Source organism: Salmo salar, chromosome 21, assembly GCF_965601325.2.
Source record: "Salmo salar chromosome 21, fSalSal1, whole genome shotgun sequence".
In the NCBI taxonomy this organism is placed as follows: Eukaryota; Metazoa; Chordata; class Actinopteri; order Salmoniformes; family Salmonidae; genus Salmo; species Salmo salar.
Window position 1 is genome coordinate 28,061,205 of NC_138311.1, and position 22,135 is coordinate 28,083,339.

The 22,135-nt window shown below is 43.7% G+C and overlaps 1 protein-coding gene and 1 long non-coding RNA gene across 2 annotated transcripts in view; one reads left to right on the forward strand and one right to left on the reverse strand.

Annotated features, from left to right (window-relative positions):
• co4a1 (Collagen alpha-1IV chain) overlaps positions 1 to 21,372 on the forward strand; it is a gene marked incomplete at its 3' end in the record, with an annotated part of 34,020 nt that extends 12,648 nt beyond the window's left edge. The window contains 3 exon segments of the mRNA NM_001165264.1: positions 18,466 to 18,525; positions 21,074 to 21,163; positions 21,359 to 21,372. Of these exon segments, the coding sequence (NP_001158736.1) occupies positions 18,466 to 18,525; positions 21,074 to 21,163; positions 21,359 to 21,372 (164 nt within the window).
• Positions 9,877 to 11,051, reverse strand: LOC145862572 (uncharacterized). Its single transcript, XR_014382030.1, has 2 exons — positions 10,149 to 11,051; positions 9,877 to 10,097 (listed from the first exon to the last, which is right to left on the reverse strand). It is a non-coding gene; the product is annotated as an uncharacterized LOC145862572 (long non-coding RNA).
• Positions 21,373 to 22,135: the final 763 nt, after the last annotated feature.

Genomic DNA, 22,135 nt, shown 5'->3' on the forward strand with positions numbered 1-22,135 from the left:
TAACTTCTGCATTCCAGGAGGAGCTAATATCAGAGGACTGTTGCCAGAGCCTTTATTCTGTGGTGTATTTATTATGTCTTGCAATGGAAACCATTTACCGTTATAAGAACCAAACAGAGAAAACGGAATGAAACGGAGGGACCTACCTGAATATGTGGAGTAGAAACTCTCGTTTTCGTTGCGAAACGTTTTCCATTTCAGGTAAACGGTTTAGATTAAACGTTTTGCAACAGAATCTGCGTAATGAATACACCTCTGGCGTGATCATTGAAAGTAAACATGGGTGTTGGTCTGACATAACCTCTTGCCACACACTCGCTGACCTGAAGGCCCCGCCTCCTCCTCCTTGTTTGGGAGATGGGATATTTCCTGTATGGGATCAAAACACACATTATTTCTAAAATGTTTTGCTGAAAGAGACAGAGTGAGTGAGAACATGAGATATAGATTGTGTAAGAGAAAGGTAGGTAAAGTAATAGATTAGTTAATGTGAGTGTTTGTTTGGTAGGGGGTCTCTCCCAAGTCACAGAGGTCACTGACACACACCCACACACTCCTCATGTGCTCCCTTTTCCAGATTCCAGAGCTTTCTAAAAGGAGAGTGAGGCAGACCCTTCTTTGCCAGCTTAAAAGCCAAGGATAAGGGGCCTTCCCACTTAAAACTTCTCTGGGCTAGGTGGGACGTGACCGTCCCACATTATTCAACAGCCAGTGAAATAGCATGGCGCGAAATACAAAACAGCAAAAATCTCATAATTTCATTTTCTCAAACAATCAACTATTTTACACCATTTTAAAGATAAGACTCTCGTTAATCTAACCACATTGTCCGATTTCAAAAAGGCTTTACGGCGAAAGCATAAAATTAGATTATGTTAGGACATAAACTTCACAAGAAAATCCACACAGCCATTTTCCAAGCAAGGACATGCATCACAAAAACCAAAAGTACAGCTAAAATATTCACTAACCTTTGATGATCTTCATCAGATGGCACTCATAGGACTTCATGTTATACAATACATGTATGTTTTGCTGGATAAAGTTCATATTTATATCCAAAAACAGCATTTTACATTGGCGCATGATGTTCAGAAAATGTATTCCCACCAAAACTCTGGTGAATGTGCACATCAATTTACAAAAATACTCATCATAAACGTTGATAAAATTTACAACAGTTATTGAAAGGATTATAGATACACTACTCCGTGACGCAACCGCTTTGTCAGATTTCAAAATAATTTTGCGGAGAAAGCACATTGTTCAATATTCTGAGTACATAGCTCAGCCATCGAAGCAAGCTATACAGCTACCCGCCAAGTTCTGGCATCAACAAAACTCTGAATTAGTATTCTAAATATTCTCTTACCTTTGCTGAACTTCGTCAGAATGCACTCCGAGGACTCCTACTTCCACAAGAAATGTTATTTTTGTTCGAAATACTCCATATTTATGTCCAAATACCTCCGTTTTGTTCGTGCATTCAGATCACTATCCAAAGGCATAACGCACGAGCGCAGTACCAGAGACAAAGTCAAATAGTTCCATTACCGTTCGTAGAAACATGTCAAACATTATTTACAATCAATCTTTAGGGTATTTTTAACGTAAAAATGCGATAATATTCCAACCGGACAATAGCGTATTCATTCCAGGAGAAAAAGAAGGAGGGGCGCGCTGGCCGGATCAAGCATCACCAAGCCCTTTGTCCTCAGGCAGTCCACTCATTGACTGAGCTACTATTCTCTGCCCGGTAACAGGAGAATGATGAAAAAACCTTCTGAAGGCTGTTGACAGCCAATGGAAGCCTTAGGAAGTGCAACGTGACCCCACAGACTGTAGTTTCGAAAGGGATTCAAAAGAAGAACTACAATTCTCAGATCTCCCACTTCCTGGTTGGATTTTTCTCAGGATTTTGCCTGCCATATGAGTTCTGTTGTACTCACAGACATCATTCAAACAGTTTTAGAAACTTCCGAGTGTTTTCTATCCAAATCTACTAATAATATGCAAATATTTGACTCTGGGCTCGAGTATTAGGCCGTTTACTCTGGGCACGCTTTTCATCCGAAATCGAAAATACTGCCCCCTATACCTTGACAGGTTAAGAAAGAAGGGCTTTCTCCTTCCTTTAGTCCACATCTTACATTCTACAGTAGTATACAGTCACACAGGAAGACAAGCCAGAGACAGAGCAGGGGTACTCAGACTCTCTCAAGCATGCAATAGCTCAAAGAGAGGGTTGGCACACTCAATAAAACAAAACAGCTCTCTCCCTCTCTCAATACCCTATTTGTTCATAGAGAGAAAGAGCAGACTCCAGAAATGCTGCTGTCCTCCTAAGCCACCCACTCGCTCTCCTTCATAGACTCTATTTCAAGAGAAAGGGAGAGACAAAGAGAGACAGCGATTACAAGAGAGCGCAGAAGCAACAGTATCTCACCTTCACATCGCACACCGTAGGGAGAGTAATCGCCAGTTTGTAGGTCAAGTGCTGAGAGTCTCACTGGGGATGATGGGCTCGCTTCAGCGTCTTCTGATTTACTGGTGTTTTGTAGGTCACACAACTCTGCATTATTCAGAGAACAGTCTCACAACACTGAAAACAGACACAGATGGGAGTGTATGTGAGTGTGTGTGTGTGTGTGTTTTATTTGGCCAGTGCAACTTTTATATAGAAGTGTGTATCAGTTTTATGCGTAATTTATTTGAGAACAATGTGGTTGGGTGTGTGTTTGTGTATGTGTGTGCGTATTAGTGTGCGTTGTATTCCTGTAGGATTGTTAAGGAATGTTTCTTATTTTATTGTGTGCAACAATAACCGCTCAAAAGTAATGATGCGTAGGCACACAAACAGACCTTTATACAGCATCCATCACGCACATACTAACACGGACAAGCGCGCACAAACACTTACATGTATAGGGCTGTGACGGTCATGGAATTTTGGATAACGGTTATTGGCCAGCCAAATGACCGCAGTCACCGTAATAACTGAGTAGAAGAAAAAAAAAAAATATATACAGTATATTTGTTGTGAATATGTGCTGTTTGTTGATTCAACTCAACTGACATTACAAAAAATACATTCTATAGATGCAGTAAAAAGGTCAATGGAACTCGACCAAAACAATGGAAATGTCATGGAAACGTGTGGGGGAAAGATGCAGTGGGGGACCTTTACGGAAAATGTGTTTTTGGAACTCTTCATGTGACATTTTACATGTGACAACAAAAATTAGTCGCTATGATACACACACAGACAGTGCTTTTAACATAGTGTTTTCAACTTAAATATTTGACACACATGACTACATTGTGTCTATTTATATTATTTCACCTGCATTTCTACACGTTGGACTTCAAAGTAAATCTCAGCTTGTTAAAAATAGACAAGAAAAACTATATCACATTGATTCATGACTAACATCGAAACAAGATAATATGCACCACCAACATTAGACAACTATACAGAGAACTTCTTTTTTGTACCTTTATTCAAACAGGATGCATGTTTTGGAATATTTTTAATTCTGTACAGGCATCCTTTTCATTATGTACAGTAATTTAGGTAACTACAATGTTGTTGATCCATCCTCAGTTTTCTCCAATTACAGCCATTAAACTCTGTTTTAAAGTCCCCATTGGTGAGCCTGTTGGGGAGTTTCAGCGATGAGACAAGATTAAATAATAATAATAATAATAAAATAAAGTCCCCATTGGCTTCATGGTGAAATCCTTGAGAGGTTTCCTTCCTCTCCAGCAACTGAGTTAGGAAGGATGCCTGTATCTTTGTAGTGACTGGGTGTATTGATACACCATCCAAAGTGTAATAACTTCACCCTGCTCAAAGTGATATTCAATGTATTTTTTCCAAACCATCTACCAATAGGTGCCCTTCTTTGCGAGGCATTGGAAAACCTCCCTGGTCTTTGTGGTTGACTCTGTGTTAGAAATTCACTGCTCGACTGAGGGACCTTACAGATAATTGTATGTGTGGGGTACAGAGATTAAGTAGTCATTCAAAATCATTTTAAACCCTCTTATTGCACACAGAGTGAGTCCATGCAACTTATTATGTGACTTGTCAAACACATTTTAACTCCTGAACTTATTTAGGCTTGCCATAACAAAGGGGTTGAATATTTATTGACTGAAGACATTTCAGCTTTTCATTTTTTATACATTTTTAAAAGCATCATTCTACTTTGACATTATGGTTTATTGTGTGTAGGCCAGTGAGACAAAATCTCAATTTAATCAATTTTAAATTCCGGCTGTAACCCAACAAAATGTGGAACATGTAATTGGGTATGAATACTTTCTGAAGGCAGTATATACAGGGTCAGTTCCAATATCATATTTACAATGTGCAGGGATACTGGAGTGATAGAGGTAGAAACAGTGCCTTTGGAAAGTATTCAGACCCCTTGACTTTTTCCAAATTTTGTTAGGTTACAGCCTTATTCTAAAATTGATTAAATCGTTTTTTTCCCCCTCATCAATCTACACACAATACCCCATAATGACAAAGCAAAAACAGGGTTTTAGACATTTTTTTGTTGTTGCTAATTTATAAAAAAAAATACGTAACTGAAATATTACATAAGTATTTACATAAGTATTCAGACCCTTTACTCAATACTTTGTTGAAGCACCTTTGGCAGAGATTACAGCTTCAAGTCTTCTTGGGTATGACGCTACAAGCTTGGCACACCTGTATTTGGGGACTGTTGCTGCACAGCCATTTGTAGGTCTCTCCAGAGATACTCAATTGGGTTCCATTTTCCTCTGCAGATCCTCTGAAGCTCTGTCAGGTTGGATGGGCAGCGTTGCTGAACAGCTATTTTGTGCTTAGGGTCATTGTCCTGTTGGAAGGTGAACCTTTGCCCCAGTCTGAGGTCCTGAGCGCTCTGAAGCAGGTTTTCATCAAGGATCTCTCTGTACTTTGCTCTGGTCATCTTTCCCTCGATCCTGACTAGTCTCCCAGTCCCTGCCACTGAAAAACATCCCCACAGCATGATTCTGCCACCACCATGCTTCACTGTAAGGATGGTGCCAGGTTTCCTCCAGAGGTGACGCTTGGCATTCAGGCCAAAGAGTTCAATCTTGGTCTCATCAAACCAGAGGATCTTGTTTCTCATGGTCTGAGAGTCTTTAGGTGCCTTTTGACAAGCTCCAAGCAGGCTGTCATGTGCCTTTTACTGAGGAGTGTCTTCTGTCTGGTCACTCTACCATAAAGGCCTGATTGGTGGAGTGCTGCAGAGATGGTTGTTCTTCTGGAAGGTTCTCCCATCTCCACAGAGAAACTCTAGAGCTCTGTCAGAGTGACTATTGGGTTATTGGTCACCTCCCTGACCAATGCCCTTCTCCCCTGATTGCTACAGTGGTTCTTCCTTTAAAAGTTGCGGCGTACTGCAGCACAGCTTGCAGGGAGCCGCAGATTTCTGTGGCATGTTATTTAAGTGTAAGCCATTGTTGCCAGAATGACGCAATTTACCACATTCTGCCACCATCTACCACAAACGGTCGCGCCATAAACTCCAAACTTTTAAAGGAAGAACCACTGTAAGTTTGGCCGGGCAGCCAGCTCTATGAAGAGTCTTGGTGGTTCCAAACTTCTTCCGCTTAAGAATGATGGAGGCCACTGTGTTCTTGGGGACCTTCAATGCTGCAGAAATGTTTTGGTACCCTTTCCCAGATCTGTGCCTCAACACAATCCTCTCTCGGAGCTCTACGACAATTCCTTCGACCTCATGGCTTTGTTTTTGCTCTGACATGCACTGTCAACTGTGGGACCTTATATAGACAGGTGTGTGCTTTCCAATGTGTCCAATCAAAAGAGTTTACCACAGGTCGAATAAGGCTAATAACAACATTTGGAATAAGTCAAGGGGTATGAAAACTCTCCAAAGGCACTGTATGTAGAATGGTAGTGACTAGTCATCAGGATGTATGAAAAACAGAGTAGCAGCCACATAAATTAATACGATTGTGTGTGTGTAGAGAGTCAGTATACATGTATGTGCATGATATGTGTGTTGGAATGTCGGTGTGCATGAGTGTGTGTGTGTTTCATTCACTCATGTGCTTCACTCACTCATGTTGACTTGGTGATGGTGGTGACCGCACGTGTTCTGTAGTTACTACCATAACACCCTCAAATTATTCTCAATGAATTGCAATGGGTTTGTTTAATGGAATATGGGATTTTCATCAGCCACATTCTTTCTCTCTCTCGTGAGTCTGTTATATAGGGAAATGTTCTAAAGTGGTCTGTACTAGCTACAGTTTTCCTGTCATCTGGCAAACATATGAGGTTTCCTTATTCACACACACACTGTGAGCAGGTCAGAAGGCCTGAGAATTTCTCTAAAACAATTGTCACATTTCCTCTAAGGAATGAGGGGGAATTTGGCATGGGATAATTCCTGGACTTGCCTCGGACAGTTGTGTGTCTGTTTCTACAGTAGATTTGTCTCGTACACTAATGGTTCCTACAGTAGAGTGCTCCTACTTTATCTCACATGTTAAAGAGCCAGTTTCCATGTCAATGCCATATGTTAGCCTTCCTGTCCACAGCTCTCTCCTATGGGTTTTAACAATGGACATTGGATTGTTTTGTATCAGGGAATGTCCACATTCATTTTTACGAGCAGGTCATTATGAGTAGTTTGGCTATGTTTTCAGTCACGCATGTTTTGTCATGGTGATTACACATTGGGCCAGTATTTATCCTGACCATGTGACCTGACCAGGGGAAACGCAGGGCCTTAGTTCTACCGGGTCCACTTTGACCTGGACCTGTGTCACAGTCACATGTTAATATTGTGGTCATGCTTGGTCGGTCATGTGTGTGTGTGTGTGTGTGTGTGTGTGTGTGTGTGTGTGTGTGTGTGTGTGTGTGTGCGTGATGGTCCAGGTTATAAGAACAGTACACAGCATATCAACACTGAGATTGTTAAATTAACACTGAAAGTGTGGACCGGTATAGACACTGGGGAGTGTTACAGCCATAGGTTATTTCCAGTAGGCGTGGCTTATTAGGGGTGCAGCTTTTCTATAATTATTTTTGAGCTACCTGAGAGAGTAAATGTCATTCCTGTTGAACTTGTTAAGTTTTGTACACAGCAATATAACATTAAATATTCTGATGGGAAAATATTATTATTATTTGCAAAAAAGTGGTTGCTATACCTTTGGGGATATCACAGTGGGTGTTGCGTAGGCTTTTCAGGACTGCATAAACTTCTGTAAGCTTCATTAAAGCTACAAAGGTGTCAGTGTTTGACCGTAACATGATAACAAGTCAATGGAATGGATGAACCGGAATGACGTTAGTTCTCATGGGTGGCCAAAAATAACTTCCTGAAAGCCACGCCCCTACTAAGCTAAGCCACCAGTCTTCTGCTCTGACCCGCTGGGTCATATCTCAGCAAACCAACCTTGCTATTTTTAATTGAACACTGTTCAGTGTCTATATGGGTCAGCAGTTTCAATGTTAATTTAACCCTAGGGAATTTGCTGTGTACATATTCCTGCAATGTAGATGAATACCTTCTGCCCTCTAGCCCAAGAGACATGTTTTACATTTAAATGGTGGGTTTCTTTCTGCTGTGTAGCTACTGTGTGTGTACTCTGTTTCTGCTCTATGTAAAGTCACTAAGGGAAACAGAAGGAAACAGGAGCTAGCTGTACAGTCCAGTGTACGTTTCCCATGTCTTGAGTTTAACCAGAGGAAATGTAAGATTTATGTTTGTATTTAAGCACTAATGTACGTCTTTAATCCTGGTTGCAATGCTACTTAGCCATATGTGTGACTCGTTTTCTGTGTATTGATTTCGGCCGAGAGAAGCCAGCCTCTGCACACTGTGCCAAGCCAAGCGCACGCACGCACAAGAATGACACAAATGGCACGGCACAAGACACACTGTTTACAGAACCAGTAGTACCAGCCAGTAGCCTCGTCTTCCAAGTAAGGCAGTGAGATCCTCCTGCACTCTTTTGCTCTCCTCTCCTCCTTTCCCCCTGCTCTCTTCTCTTCTTCCCGCCCAACTCCAGAGAAGGCTAGGAATGTCGTGCTGCATATCCCAGCCAGTCAGAGTGGGTAAAGGAAATATTCTCTTCTCCTCCCGGGCTGTCTACAGTTTGTGGTTATAGACACTGTGGTCAACACAGCTGATGGTTTGAAATCAGTTGAATGGTGTTGGTTGGTTGTGGTAATTTTACGAGTGTATGATCTCATTAATCATACGTCAACACAATGGGAAGAAATGAGGAAAAAGTGTCCATAAAAAGACAGAGTGAAAGAGATGTTCTTTTTCTGGACTTTTAATAAAAGTGGTTGGATTGGAGACAAAGCATTGTTGGCGTGGATTAGAATCAGAATGCTTGGAGCTGGTAACCTTAATAACCCCCGCTGTGGGTATTGTGTCTAGCGCACACACACACACAGCCTCCTTGATCTTCCTACTATCCCAAATCTGCTAGTCACCTGTGTGTGTACTGTATGATGTACGAAAGAGTTTGCTTATATGTATGTGTTGACACAATGTTCCTTTGTGTGTTTTAATGTGTGCTTAGTTAAGCCTGTGGAACTTTTGGAATTGCTGTGTGATGAGCCATCTGCCATTGGTTTAGAAACAGATCAGAGGCACAACAAGCCTTACCGAATGGCCAGACAAACACAACACTGCAAACAGACGTGGCACCTTTCTGGCAGGTCAGGGCAGAGCTTCTCGGGGCAGGTGACCTTCTGAAAGGAGAAAGACTCGTAATACCACAGACACTCAGAGGTGAAATATTTCAAAAGATCCATGAAGGACATCAAGGAATCTCAAACTGCCAAGCAAGGGCCAAGCAATCAGTGTGGTGGCTAGGAATTTCAGCCCAGATCCGACAAGCAGTTAACCGGTGTAAAATCTGTCTCAAACACAGAACACAGTACAGAGAGCTGCAAATACTTACCTGAGTACCTGAACGACCGTAGAAAAAGGTGGGAAAGGATCTGTTTGAGTGGAACAAGAAAACATACCTGCTGATTGTTGACTACTTCTCCAGATACATCGAGGTAGCTGAAATGAGCCTGTAGTTTCGCAGAGACTGTAGTTTCAGACAATGGACTGCAGTTTTCAGCAGAGATCTTCCGAGTATACGCTCAAGAGAACAACTTCACACACATCACAAGCAGTCCGCTGTACCCGCAAGCAAATGGAGAAGTGGAGCGTGCCATATAGACCTTAAAAACATCTCTGGAAAAGAGACATGGACCATAGCAGAGTGCTGTTGGCATACCGAGCCACACCATTGGAGCATGTATTCTCTACAGCACAACTGCTAATGGGGCGACATCTATGCACAAGCCTACCACAAACAACAACCAAACTGGATCCCTTGTGGCCGGATACGCAGGCTTTTCGCCAAATGGATGAGGAAGGAAGGGGAAAGCAAGCAAAGAACTACAACCATCACCACTGCTCAAGATCACTACCAGAGCTCACATCTGGACAGGAAGTTTGGATCACTACAGAACAAACTCCAGGATCAGTTCTGAGAACAGCCCCAACACTGAGATCCTATTTGGTAGAGACTGACATGGGCGTACTCAGGAGAGATAGAATTCACCTTTGTCCTACTGGTGATTCCCCCAGTGCTTTCACTAGATCAGGCAGGGTTTCAAAAGCTCTAGAAAGGCTGGACTTGTAAAGACTGAAAAGAAACCTGAGTTCAGTGTTCTTACGTTCTCCCCTCGGGTGTAGCTCGTCTGAGGAGGAGACGTAAATGCCTGGGCCTAAACACACCAGGTAATACAGATGAAAAGGGAAGAAATGTGGGGTGCAATGAGCGATAAATAAATCAGACCACAACCAGAACTCAATTTTAACCCTCAGGGGATGTTTAGTGAATTAGTTAAATAAACAATATAACACACCCATAAATAATTAATAAGAAACAAAACAACCACAACAAGGGAAGGTAAGAGAAGGGAAATGTTTGGGTTCGGGGTCCAAGTAATGAAAATAAACAAAAGGTCCCTCCTCTTCTACACACCTAATCCTTCCTAACACATTCTAAACCCTAACCCACTGTCCTACCTGGTTCCTAATCCTTCCTAACACACTCTAAGCCCTAACCCACTGTCCTACCTGGTTCCAAGAAAAATACAAGGGTGACACCCGCCCGGCTAACCTAGTGTATAAAACAATGGGTTATCTACGTGAGAATGTACACCCATGGGCAGATCTACCTTTTCCCTTCTCCAGGACCTAGGTAGGGTGGAGCGCCTCAGGAGGACAGGCTGAAACACAAGGAAATTAACACAAATAATCAAACAAAAAACAAGTGTCCTCTCTCTCTCTCCCCCTCCTCTCTTCTCTTCTCTTCTCACACGGCAAAACAGATATCCTCTCTGTAATCAGCTACAGCCACGCCCACCATCGTTAGCCGCAACTCGGTACACCTGTAATGCCCAAGACAAACACACTAGCAGGGGAAAAATGGGGAACAAGAAAAACGTAACACGTAACAAGTGTCCTCAGAAAAGGAACAGTTCATGTGAGAACAGAACAGTGTTATGTTGAAAGAAAAAACATGTTTATTCAGAAACAGTATTGCTGAGCTAAAAGGAGATGTAGCATGATGTACTACACTACCCATAATGCTCTGTAATGATATCCAGTGTTAACTTACTAAACAGTTTCCTAAAGCTAACACTATGGTGTCTCGTCTCTATATTCTTACAGGATTCGGACATGTCGCAGCAGTGTGTAGAAGGGAGATTCCAGATGTGAGAAGTGCAGGAAGGCATAGTTAGAGGGAGTGTACAGTTGGGATAGAGAGAGCACCCTGTGTGAACTCTGTGAGAGAGGGACAGAGGCAGAACTCTGTGAGAGAGGGACAGAGGCACCACACTAGAGGCAGAACGTTTCCTATGCTGAGGCAGTGAAGAGAAGAGAGAATAGCCCAAGGGTGTGATTCGACTGGGAGCCCTCCAGTGAGTTGGCCTGATCAACTGCACTGAGCTGATGGAGCGGAAGTCACAGAAGATAGAGGTGGTAGTTGCAGCAGCAGAGAAATATTTGGGTGTGAGAGATTTTAGTGCAGAATATCTACAAGACGTTTTGAGAGAATGGGTTCCATTCGCCCAGGCTGATGGCCTGGAGTAGGATCGTTTAGGGCCAACGTAGTGGAATGGGGTGGTGGGTTTTTGGGGATAGTGTATAGGTGCACGGTTAGATGGTGGTGCAATTTTCTTTCCACTTTTTTTTGTGACCAAAATGTGCTATCCACACTCCGACCTGTGAAAGGCAGCAATACGCAACACAGCGTCTAGTCTGCCGGAAATGCACACAAAGAAGAAAAAGGCATTATTGCATAACACTGAAAATGTTAATTCCCTAACACTGACCGTCTAACAGTGTCAGCACTAAGCACAGTGTTAATTGAACACTCAAAAGTGTGGACCCGTATAGACACTGGCCCAGTGTTAAATTTAACACTGGAGAATTTGCTGTGGAATCCACTTTGAATATTTAAGACACACCCAAGAGCATCCAGGCATTTGGTAGAGGTATCTTCAGTGATAGAATATTTTGCAATGGTTATCATCCTAGCTGTGGGAAAAGGAGCCAGACTACATCAGAGGTCATTATGGCCCATTAGAACATCTCACAACTCAGTAGAGACAGGTGGAACAAACCAGATAGTTGCACAACCTTACTGTAACTCATTATCCTCTATTGAAAGGGTATTTAGCGCAACAGGCTAATCTGGTGATGATCGAATGGTCCAATTGGATACTCCATATGTTGTGGGTTCAAACACAGTGTAAGCTGTCTACTTTGTTAATTCTAATAATACTTACTCCATGGTTTTCCCCTCAGTGAAATCCGTATCTGTGGGAAAGGAAGTAAGGAAGACCCATCCCCTTCTCTGCCCTCTGCCCTCGTCTCTCTCCTTTCCCCTTTTCCTCCATCTTTCAGGAGAAAACGCTACTGTCAGTGCTGTATGCATTCTGAGGCTGACCAGACACACACTCGGAGCAGGAAGACTTTTGTTTTAGTTTCTGAAAACATCAACAAGCAGTCTTCTTCCACATTCTGACTTCCTGATATGAGCAGTTGAGATAATACCCATAGCAATTCCTCTTCACTCCAGCTGAGGAGCTATGGAGGAGAGCCATGTTTATGAATGAGTGAGATCTTATGTACTTTCTGTGGTAGGACAGAGGAAATACCTTCAAGCCAGACACAAAACATTGTTATGACTGACTGCCATTGTATCTCATTCAATAAAAAGCTAAGCAGTGGTCTGACTGTCTATACCGCAGAATCACAATCACTGCATGCGTGCACATGCACATCAGGCTATTGCAGCAACATTTTAGGGAGAGAGGTGGAATGAGGAATGAGGGACTGATTCTCCCACATGCCAGGCATGGGTTGAAGTCAGCTGCTGAGGGTTTTTGGGATAGACTGGGGGTTTGTGGGGTGCATCAATCAGTGGTGGGCGGCTATGAAGGGAATGTTGTGCTAGAGCACAAAAGTGTGGCTGTAAGCTCCAAAGGTTGCTACAGGACATTCGACATACATTAGCCTGACCTATAGGTTAGATATGCATGTGTTGATGACGCATCTGACACACCTATTTACAGTACACACTTATTTAGACACGGTCATAAACACTATACAGACCATTCAGGAAAGTGCCAGTAGGTTAACCTACGGTATCAAAGGTGAGCACACTGCAGTTTCAAAGGCTTCTAGCCAAGGTATGTTTCTGCCCCCGTCTGGTGAACAACAGTACTGCTTTCCTAACTCTCAGCTCACCACCATAGGACATGGCAGCAACCTTGTGAGCTATTAAAAGTGATACCAGCCAAAATGGTCTTTCCCACACAGGGAGGAAAAAGTCATGCTGCCTTTTCATAGCAAAATCACCATGGAAACAAACCCTTGTGATTGGACTCTTTTCATAGTATAGATGTTTTGACCAGATCTGTGTCTGATCACAGCTTGTTCCACTGCTTGTCTGTAACAGGGAGAAGGAGAACCGAGTGTAGCTGCTTCATATAGATGGCATGTTACAGTAAAGTGCAGATTTGTACAGAAATACCCTCAGAATTTCACAGTGAGAGGAACCCTGTTTGTCTTAGCCTTAGGATTTCAGGGAAAGTCCTGTTGCTAGGAGAGGGCAAACATGCTCTCTCTCTCTGTGTGTGTATGTCTCTCTAGCTAGGCCTCTACAGTAATTGAGTTGGAGAGTCCTTCAGAGAATCAGTCTTCCAGCATGTTTAGGGCTATTTTAGGGTTGTCTTGATGAGAGGCACATGGTCAGTCGGCCAGTCAATCGGGCGTGGTCACTGAGAAGTGATGATCAGGCTCTATGTGAACATCCATCTGCAGGTCTGTATGCTTATCTCTGCCAAGGTGATTATGGACATATACAGTTACATAACTCTCTCGCACTCTCATCCTCTCTCATATAATGACTGTTTATATGGCTGTCAGACCCCCTAGTATCAATCCACTCTTCCCCCGGCCTCAGCCCTTTAATCTGGAGTCTAAACATTACCTCTCTCCTCTCTTCTTGGTGTCTTGTGCCCTCAATATAGGGAGTTTCTAAGAAGAGCTTTACTTTCTGAGTAGTGACATTAGACAAACCAATGATGACTTCAGACAAACTAGTGGGAAAGTGTTGAACTGTCTGAGCTCTTGGGATTGAGCCTACTGGGAGATTTATGGCTAAATGGTGGAATCCCCCCACATGCATACACACAAAGCTTGTAGATATTTCTACCTCTGGTCCCATCACAGTCCCTTCCTTCTAAACTGACCTTCGCTCTCGCACTCTATGAGCTCTGGTAATTGGTCTCTCTCCTCCTTTCTCCCTTTTTTTCACTCATCTGCTGGCACTCTGAGATGCTATCTGTCTGTTTCTAAACAAATACTGGAGCCCATGGGCCCTGTGCAGCATGGCCATGGATTAAACACTCACGCCCACAATTACACACGCATACATACACTGACAAGCAAACACATGCACATGCAAAATTCTACAGGCATGCACATAAGCACCAGCAGGTCTTCTGGCAAAAATATACACAATACAAATAATTTTGGACAGATTTGACAGGCAGACACACAAGGATACAAATGATACACAACCACGCTTACACAGACTTGTGAGGTTTATGTTGAGGTGGTTATTGTACCTACTCCAGACCCAGGCCATTGGCAGTGTCCGAATACCCCTACTTGCGTTCTAAATAGTAGGCATTTTGGTTATCCGATTTTTTTTGTTTGTTTTATAGTATGTGAAATTTTGAAAATGTAGTATGCTTTACATGCTAGGATGTCACACTCATTTTGGCTTTTCATCTAATATAATTCTGTACTCACTATTGAGAAATAGAATCTTATTTCGAGACCCAGGTATGTCTGACAACAGCTGACAATCAGCTGAGGTGACACACTATACCAAAATGAACGAATGATGGGAATCAACACAATTGCATTCTCAGTAGTCTAGTATGCTGTTATTTGTAGCTTACTGAATTTGTTTTTACTAAACAATACGTTCTAAAAAGTATGGAGTACGATTAGTACACAGTATGCAGTTTAAGTAAGTAGTAGGAAAGCCAGATTTTGGCCATGGCCATTGTGTACTGGTTACTCAGAAACTCAATACCTTCCACTCAACACCCAGGAATCTCTCCCCACCTCATACTGTAGGTTATTTTCTTTTGAAGTCTGTTTGGAATCTGAAATCTGTTTTGGAATCTGTTTAGTGTTTGAGTATGCAACCATTCTGGGAAAATGGCTTCACTACAGCCAAGTCAAGACTCATACATCATCCTCACCTCCTACCCTGTACTTTCACAATCATTTCCTTCCTCATCCTCTCTGTTCTCATCATTTTCACACTCATTTAATTCTGCTGTCGTGGACTATTGGTCCAGTATGTGAACTAGTGGAGAGAAACCCTCACACATACATACTCACAAGCGCGCAGAGAGATGTTTTATACATTCTACTGCTTTCTGTTATTACTGATAGTCCCCATAGCCCTATAGACTTGGGAATCTAGGTGATAATGCCCTCTTACGATCCCTTTTTCGCATAGGACCAGATACTCAATCAGCCAACCCACTGGGCACACACTGGTTGAATCAACATAGTATCCATGTCATTTCAATGAAATTACGTTGAACCAACATGGCATAGATGTTGAATTGACGTCTGTGCCAGTGGACAGTCTCTCTCTATAGCAGCACAGGTCATTAACTACAAATCTGTTTTTGTATGGATGTCAGTTCAGTCAGCCTGCTATCTCGACGATCTGGTGTTTTGGTTTAGTGAGATGCGAAACAGACTGAGAAAGAAAGCAAAAAGGGACATCTAAAAATAAGCTACTCTTGCTTTGATGTTGTGGTTAGAGAGTGTGTGATAGACATCGCAGAATGGCAGAGTGAGAACATACACAGGAGATGACACACACGTGGAGACATTACCACATCATGCGTGTCAATGTTTTCTGGGTTAGAGGGTTGGGGGTATCTCAGTCATGCAAAGAGCCTGCTGGAATGTCGGATCAGAGAAGGACGTTTTATCTAACAGGAGGATGGAGGGAAGGAGATAGAGAGGGAGACGGAACAAACAGGAAAGAGAGAGAATTGGAGGCGGAGGGAAACGGAGAGAACAACACATGGACATTGATCACTGAAATCAGTTACATTTGTGAATGTCACAAATGTCAGTTTCAGCTCTTCTTGGCATACAGTATCTAACAATCATGGGGATTTGTCAAAATAATGAACAGTAAAAGGTTATGTACATCTGAAGCCATACTGGTGTGAGCTAGAAGATTTTACCATAACAAGTAACAGATGTACGTAGATGGTTCATACAGTCAGTAATCTTGCTCTCGCTCTCTCGTTCGCTTTCGCTCTTAAGCAGGCACTCACTCTACCATGTTGATTGACTATTCCTCCAGCACATTAGAAGGAAATCTAGTAAAATCTCTATAAAAACAATAGGAAAGTAAGGTAACTGGTGTAAAATGGCTAGCTAGTTAGCGGTGCGAGCTAGTTACGTTTTAATCGGTGATGTCACTCGCTCTGAGTTTCCATTGCTTTGCACGGGCTGTGGCTTTTGTGGAGCGATAAGTGACGATTCTTTGTGGGTGACTGTTGTCGATGTGTTCAGAGGGTCCGTGGTTCAAGTCCAGGTGTGAGCAAGGAGAGGGATGGAAGCAACACTGTTACAGAGTGAGGAAAAGAGAAAGAGCAAGAAAGAAGGGGCGAAAAAGAGAGATTGTATGAAGAAGAGAGGTTGACTTGCTACAGGCCACACATGTACAGTGAATGCAGATGGGGCCTGAGGTGAGGATGAAGATAGCAGGATGGAGATCCAATCTGATTTGAGTTTTAGAGGGTGACTGATACCCATGTTTTCCAGGGTTCTCAGATCAGCAGCAGCAAGTACACATTGATCCACTTAGCCTGGACTTGAGGTGGAGCGGAGGCAAGTGTGTGAGAGTGGGGAGTGAACGGGGAATTGTGAAAGGAAGTGAGGGTAGATGATGGAGATGTTTGTTTGTATGTATGTGTGTACTGTATGTATGTGTGTACTGTATGTTTGAATGTCTGTACTATATGTTTGTATGTTTCTATATATTTTTTTATTTAACTAGGCAAGTCAGTTAACAACAAATTCTTATTTACAATGACGGTCTACCCCGGCCAAACCCGGACGACGCTGGGCCAATTGTGCGCCGCCCTATGGGACTCCTAATCATGTGATACAGCCTGGATTCAAACCAAGGACTGTAGTGACGCATCTTGCACTGAGATGTATTGCCTTAGACCGCTGCCCCACTCTGGAGTCCCTTGTATGTATGTGTGTACATATGTTTGTATGTGTGTACTGTATGTATGTTTGTATGTATGTGTGTACTGTATGTTTGGGGTTGTACGACTGTGCTCTGTAGGGGTTACTTAGGGTTAGTCACACGTGTATATGTGTGTGTGCTTCTTGGGAGTGTCACTCACATGGCTGTGTGCTCCTTAGCCCTGTCCTCAGTGTTAGCCCAGTCTCAGTAGATATACTCCAGCCTGCTCTGCCTGACAGGGCTCTGACAGCACGCCTCACACGTGAGTGAAGGAACAGGTGGATAAGAGAGGAGAGATAGGGTACAGGCCAGTTCCCAGGCTCTAGTCCCTGGCGAGAGGGGAAGAGGCGAGAGGGAGAGGGAGCTGAGAGAGTAGTGAGGCCAGCTGGTAAATTGTCATGTGGGTAATTGCCTGGTAGGGTTGCTGCAGGAGAGCTGCCCCAAAGCTGCAAAGCAAATGACAACAGTTAACACCACTATTGCCTTTCTTATCATTTGAACTGAACTTCATTTGAACTTGATTCTGGTTCATGCTGTGTGTGTGTTTATGTTAGTGTCAGTGTTCCCACTGGCAGAAGAGCTAAATACTGTAAAATAATGCAGAGAGCGTTGGGAAACTAGGGGTGATCAGATGGGGGGGGGGATTATGTTGCCCTCTAGTGGTGTAAAATCCCTTGTGTCCTCCTCCCAGAGTGCTAAGAACCTTGGCGTGATCCTGGACAACACCCTGTCGTTCTCCACTAACATCAAGGCGGTGACCCGATGCTGTAGGTTCATGCTCTACAACATTCGCAGAGTACGACCCTGCCTCACACAGGAAGCGGCGCAGGTCCTAATCCAGGCACTTGTCATCTCCCGTCTGGATTACTGCAACTCGCTGTTGGCTGGGCTCCCTGCCTGTGCCATTAAACCCCTACAACTCATCCAGAACGCCGCAGCCCGTCTGGTGTTCAACCTTCCCAAGTTCTCTCACGTCACCCCGCTCCTCCGCTCTCTCCACTGGCTTCCAGTTGAAGCTCGCATCCGCTACAAGACCATGGTGATTGCCTACGGAGCTGTGAAGGGAACGGCACCTCCATACCTTCAGGCTCTGATCAGGCCCTACACCCAAACAAGGGTACTGCGTTCATCCACCTCTGGCCTGCTGGCCCCCTACTTCTGAGGAAGCACAGTTCCCGCTCAGCCCAGTCAAAACTGTTCGCTGCTCTGGCACCCCAATGGTGGAACAAGCTCCCTCACGACGCCAGGACAGCGGAGTCAATCACCACCTTCCGGAGACACCTGAAACCCCACCTCTTTAAGGAATACCTAGGATAGGATAAAGTAATCCTTCTAACCCACCCCCCCCCCCCTTAAAAGATTTAGATGCACTATTGTAAAGTGGTTGTTCCACTGGATATCATAAGGTGTATGCACCAATTTGTAAGTCGCTCTGGATAAGAGCGTCTGCTAAATGACTTAAATGTAAATTGTAAATGTAAAATGGTCTCAGTCTCAGTCTACTGATCACTAATGCCGTTGACTGTAAAGTAGATTGATTGCTAATTTTTCTCTCTCTCTCTCTCTCTGTAGGGGTGTTCTGGGTCATCGTGCGGAGGAAAATGTGACTGCAGTGGAGTAAAAGGAGAAAAGGTAAGCATTATGTCCATCACTCCATTGTCTACCAGTTTCACATTGCTCTCTCACTCTCTTGTTTTCTTCACACCGTATCTCTTTCACCTACAAACTACAGATTCCACAATCCCTGTTAGGCTCAAAGTGGTGGTGACTGTCTAGGGACGTTTCTTATGGTACAGTATGTAAACATTTTTGGATGTCCATCATCCATTTCGTATGATATGTTACGAATTACACTTAGCTAGGTGGCTAACGTTAGCTAGGTGGCTAACGTTAGCTAGGTGGCTAACGTTAGCTAGGTGGCTAACGTTAGCTAGGTGGCTAACGTTAGCTAGGCTAGGGGTTACGGGTTAGGGTTAGAGGAAGGGTTACCTAACATGCTAAGTAGTAGCAAAGTAGCTAAAAAGTTAAAATGCAAAGATTTTAACATGCAGCTTTTTGGGTTCCTAGATGTTTGCGTTCTACCCATGTCATAGGCCACCATCCTCCCGACCTACTTAATTCCTTTCGTTTTTGCCTTATGTAACCATACCAAACGTAACATATCATATCATACTAATTTGTGTGTCACAGCTGTACATTTACTATGTTAGGTATAGTCTTTGAGTCGAGGCAGGTCAGTCTAGTCCTGGGTGGAAAACGGCGAAACGGAAGACCGACACGGAGCAGGAATCAGGCGGAATTAGAGCATGCCCAGACACACAGCTGGGCTGAGGCCGCATTCCCACCAGACCGAACAATCTCTCACTCGCTTTTGAAAGAGTATCACACTGTTACAGTACATCCAGCAATCAGTGGTTTACAATTGTGGTTAGAAGTTTACAAGACACTTGAAGACAAAGTCTGCACACTGGGAGCCTGTCTTATCTCAAAGTAACAATGACACACTCAGTTACATCTCCACCCTCTCAGTGATTCCAGACAAAAACTATTATGTTGCTGCTACTGTATGTATTGACTCACATTAGAGCCTAGCAACAGTGTCTTATCTGCCCTGCATGTGTAGCCTTAAGCTCTCAAGATGACTCACTGTTTTAGAAACAGTAGCCACACAGACATACCACAGAGGAGCTGTGTGTTCTCTGGACCCAGGCCTTTACTGACTGTCTGACAGACTGAGCCTGGTGAAGTCATACTTCATGTCTGTCTGTCTGTTGAAAGGTGTTGAAGCCTGGCAAACCAACTGCTGTTTCAATTCTCCCTGCATAGTTTCGCTGTGATGATGTGACTTCCTGCCGCCCACGATCGGAGTTCTGTTCCCTTGGCGACTGGCCCGTGTCCTGGTTCTCATGGCCCAGAATTGAATGTTCAACTTCAAACCCCGTGTGAGCTTTAGAAATGGAGGGATATGGGAGGGGGATGGAAAGAGAAAGGCAGGAGGTCAAGAGAGTAAGACAGACAGAAACACACACACAAAAACGGGCTCCAAAAAACACTGCTTTTCCACTCCTCACCCCCCCTCTAGATCCCTCTCTCTCACTCTTGGCACGGCACATCTCCTTCGCATAGAATTGATCAGGCTGTTGATTGTAGCCTGTGGAATGTTGTCCCACTCCTCGTAAATGGCTGTGCGAAGTTGCTGGTTATTGGCGGGAACTGGAACACACTGTCATACACGTCGATCCAGAGCATCCTTAACATGCTCAATGGGTGGCAAGTCTAGTGAGTATGCAGGCCATGGAAGAACTGGGACATTTTCAGCTTCCAGGAATTGTGAACAGATCCTTGCAACATGGGGCCGTGCATTGTCATGCTGAAACATGAGGTGATGGCAGCGGACGAATGGCACGACAATGGGCCACAGGATCTCGTCACGGTATCGCTCTGCATTCAAATCGCCATTGATAAAATGCCATTGTGTTTGTTGTCCGTAGCTTATGCCTGTACATACCATAAACCCTACTGCCACCATGGTGCACTGTGTTCACAGCATTCACATCAGCAAACTGCTCGCCCACATGACGCCATGCACCGGTGGTCTGCGGTTGTAAGGCCGGTTGGGCGTACTGCTAAATAATCTAAAAGGATGTTGGAAGCGGCTTATGGTAGAGAAATGAAAATTAAATTATCTGGAAACAGCTCTGGTGTACATTCCTGCAGTCAGCATTCCAGTTGCATGCGCCATCAAAACTTGAGACATCTGTGGCATTGTGTTGTGTGATGAAAAAAGCTTTTGGTGTGTATGGATAATTTCAAGGATCTTTTATTTCAGCTCATGAAACATGGGACCAATGCTTTACATGTTGCGTTTATATTTTTGTTCAGTGTTCAATGGGTGAGGGCAGACTACATGGCCCCGTGAAAGAACAGTAGCTCCATCTAGTGGCAGATAGAAGGAACACATGAAGCAATCACTACTGACAAGCTGCTGCTGTCTCATCAATCCCCTTCATATATTTTTCTAATCATAATTTGTTTAACCCCACTTGCCTGTAGGCACAGATCTAGGATCAGCTTACCTTACTTAAACCCTAAACTCAACCATGATTCTGAAAAACATAGATCAGCATCTATACGGGTAACTTCATTCGAATCTGTTCAACCTGCTTTGTGTGTCCTGTAGGGTGAGCGGGGGTTTCCTGGTCTCCAAGGCAACATGGGGTTCCCGGGCATGCAGGGCAACGAGGGGCCCGCCGGGCCGATGGGCCCTAAGGTGAGTGTCAGCTCCAGACCACACCCCTTCAGAGTTTCCCCAACCCTCCAGGAGTCCTTACTTGAGACAGTATAATGTGATTTACTATGCTTATATTATAACACATACGCATTCATCATTTTATTTACAAAAAAATTTGTTATGTCACTTCTATGTTGTCTTAATGTCACCTCAATGTCACTTGTCTCTTCCCAGGGAGAATATGGCGAGTCTGGAACTCCTGGAATGAAAGGAACACGTGTAAGTACAATAACGCTGTCAGAGCAGACCTCTCCTAGTCTGGAAACCAGTTTTTACTTTCTTACAGCATTTTGGCTTTTGTCTGGACTACCTTGAACAGCGTATAACTTCATATTACTGGATTAATGTGATTCTGCCTTCTTTTTGGAATGCAATTACTTGTATTCAAAGTAATCTGCTAAATTGCTCAAATATAAATACTGTGTTGTGATGTCTTGCAGGGATCTAATGGTTTGTCAGGCTTCCCAGGGAATCCAGGGCTTCCGGTAAGTTCTGTTAATTCCTGTAAACCATAACCACACATGCAAGTAGTTTTGACTGTTTAGGCCATGTGTCCTACCTCACAAATGTCTTACCTGTCCTCGTGTGTCCTGCCTCTCCCCCACAGGGTATCCCCGGGCAAGACGGCCCCCCTGGATCGTCAGGTATTCCAGGGTGCAACGGAACAAAGGTGAGTCATTTGTTTGGTATCAACTCTGCTGTTACACACCTGTGTAGAAACTGACTTAATAATTCCTGTTATTTACCCACTTCTACCTAACCATGTTGTCTCAACCCTGTCTTCGGTGTGAACTGATGTCTCTTGTCTGTGTGTCTGTTTTCCAGGGAGATCGAGGGACAGATGGACAGTCTGGTTTCCCTGGTCTACAGGGTCCTCCTGTAAGCGCTCTGCACCATCAACATTACCAACATGGTCACAGTGTTTACTTCAACGCTGCCACAGACTTCACC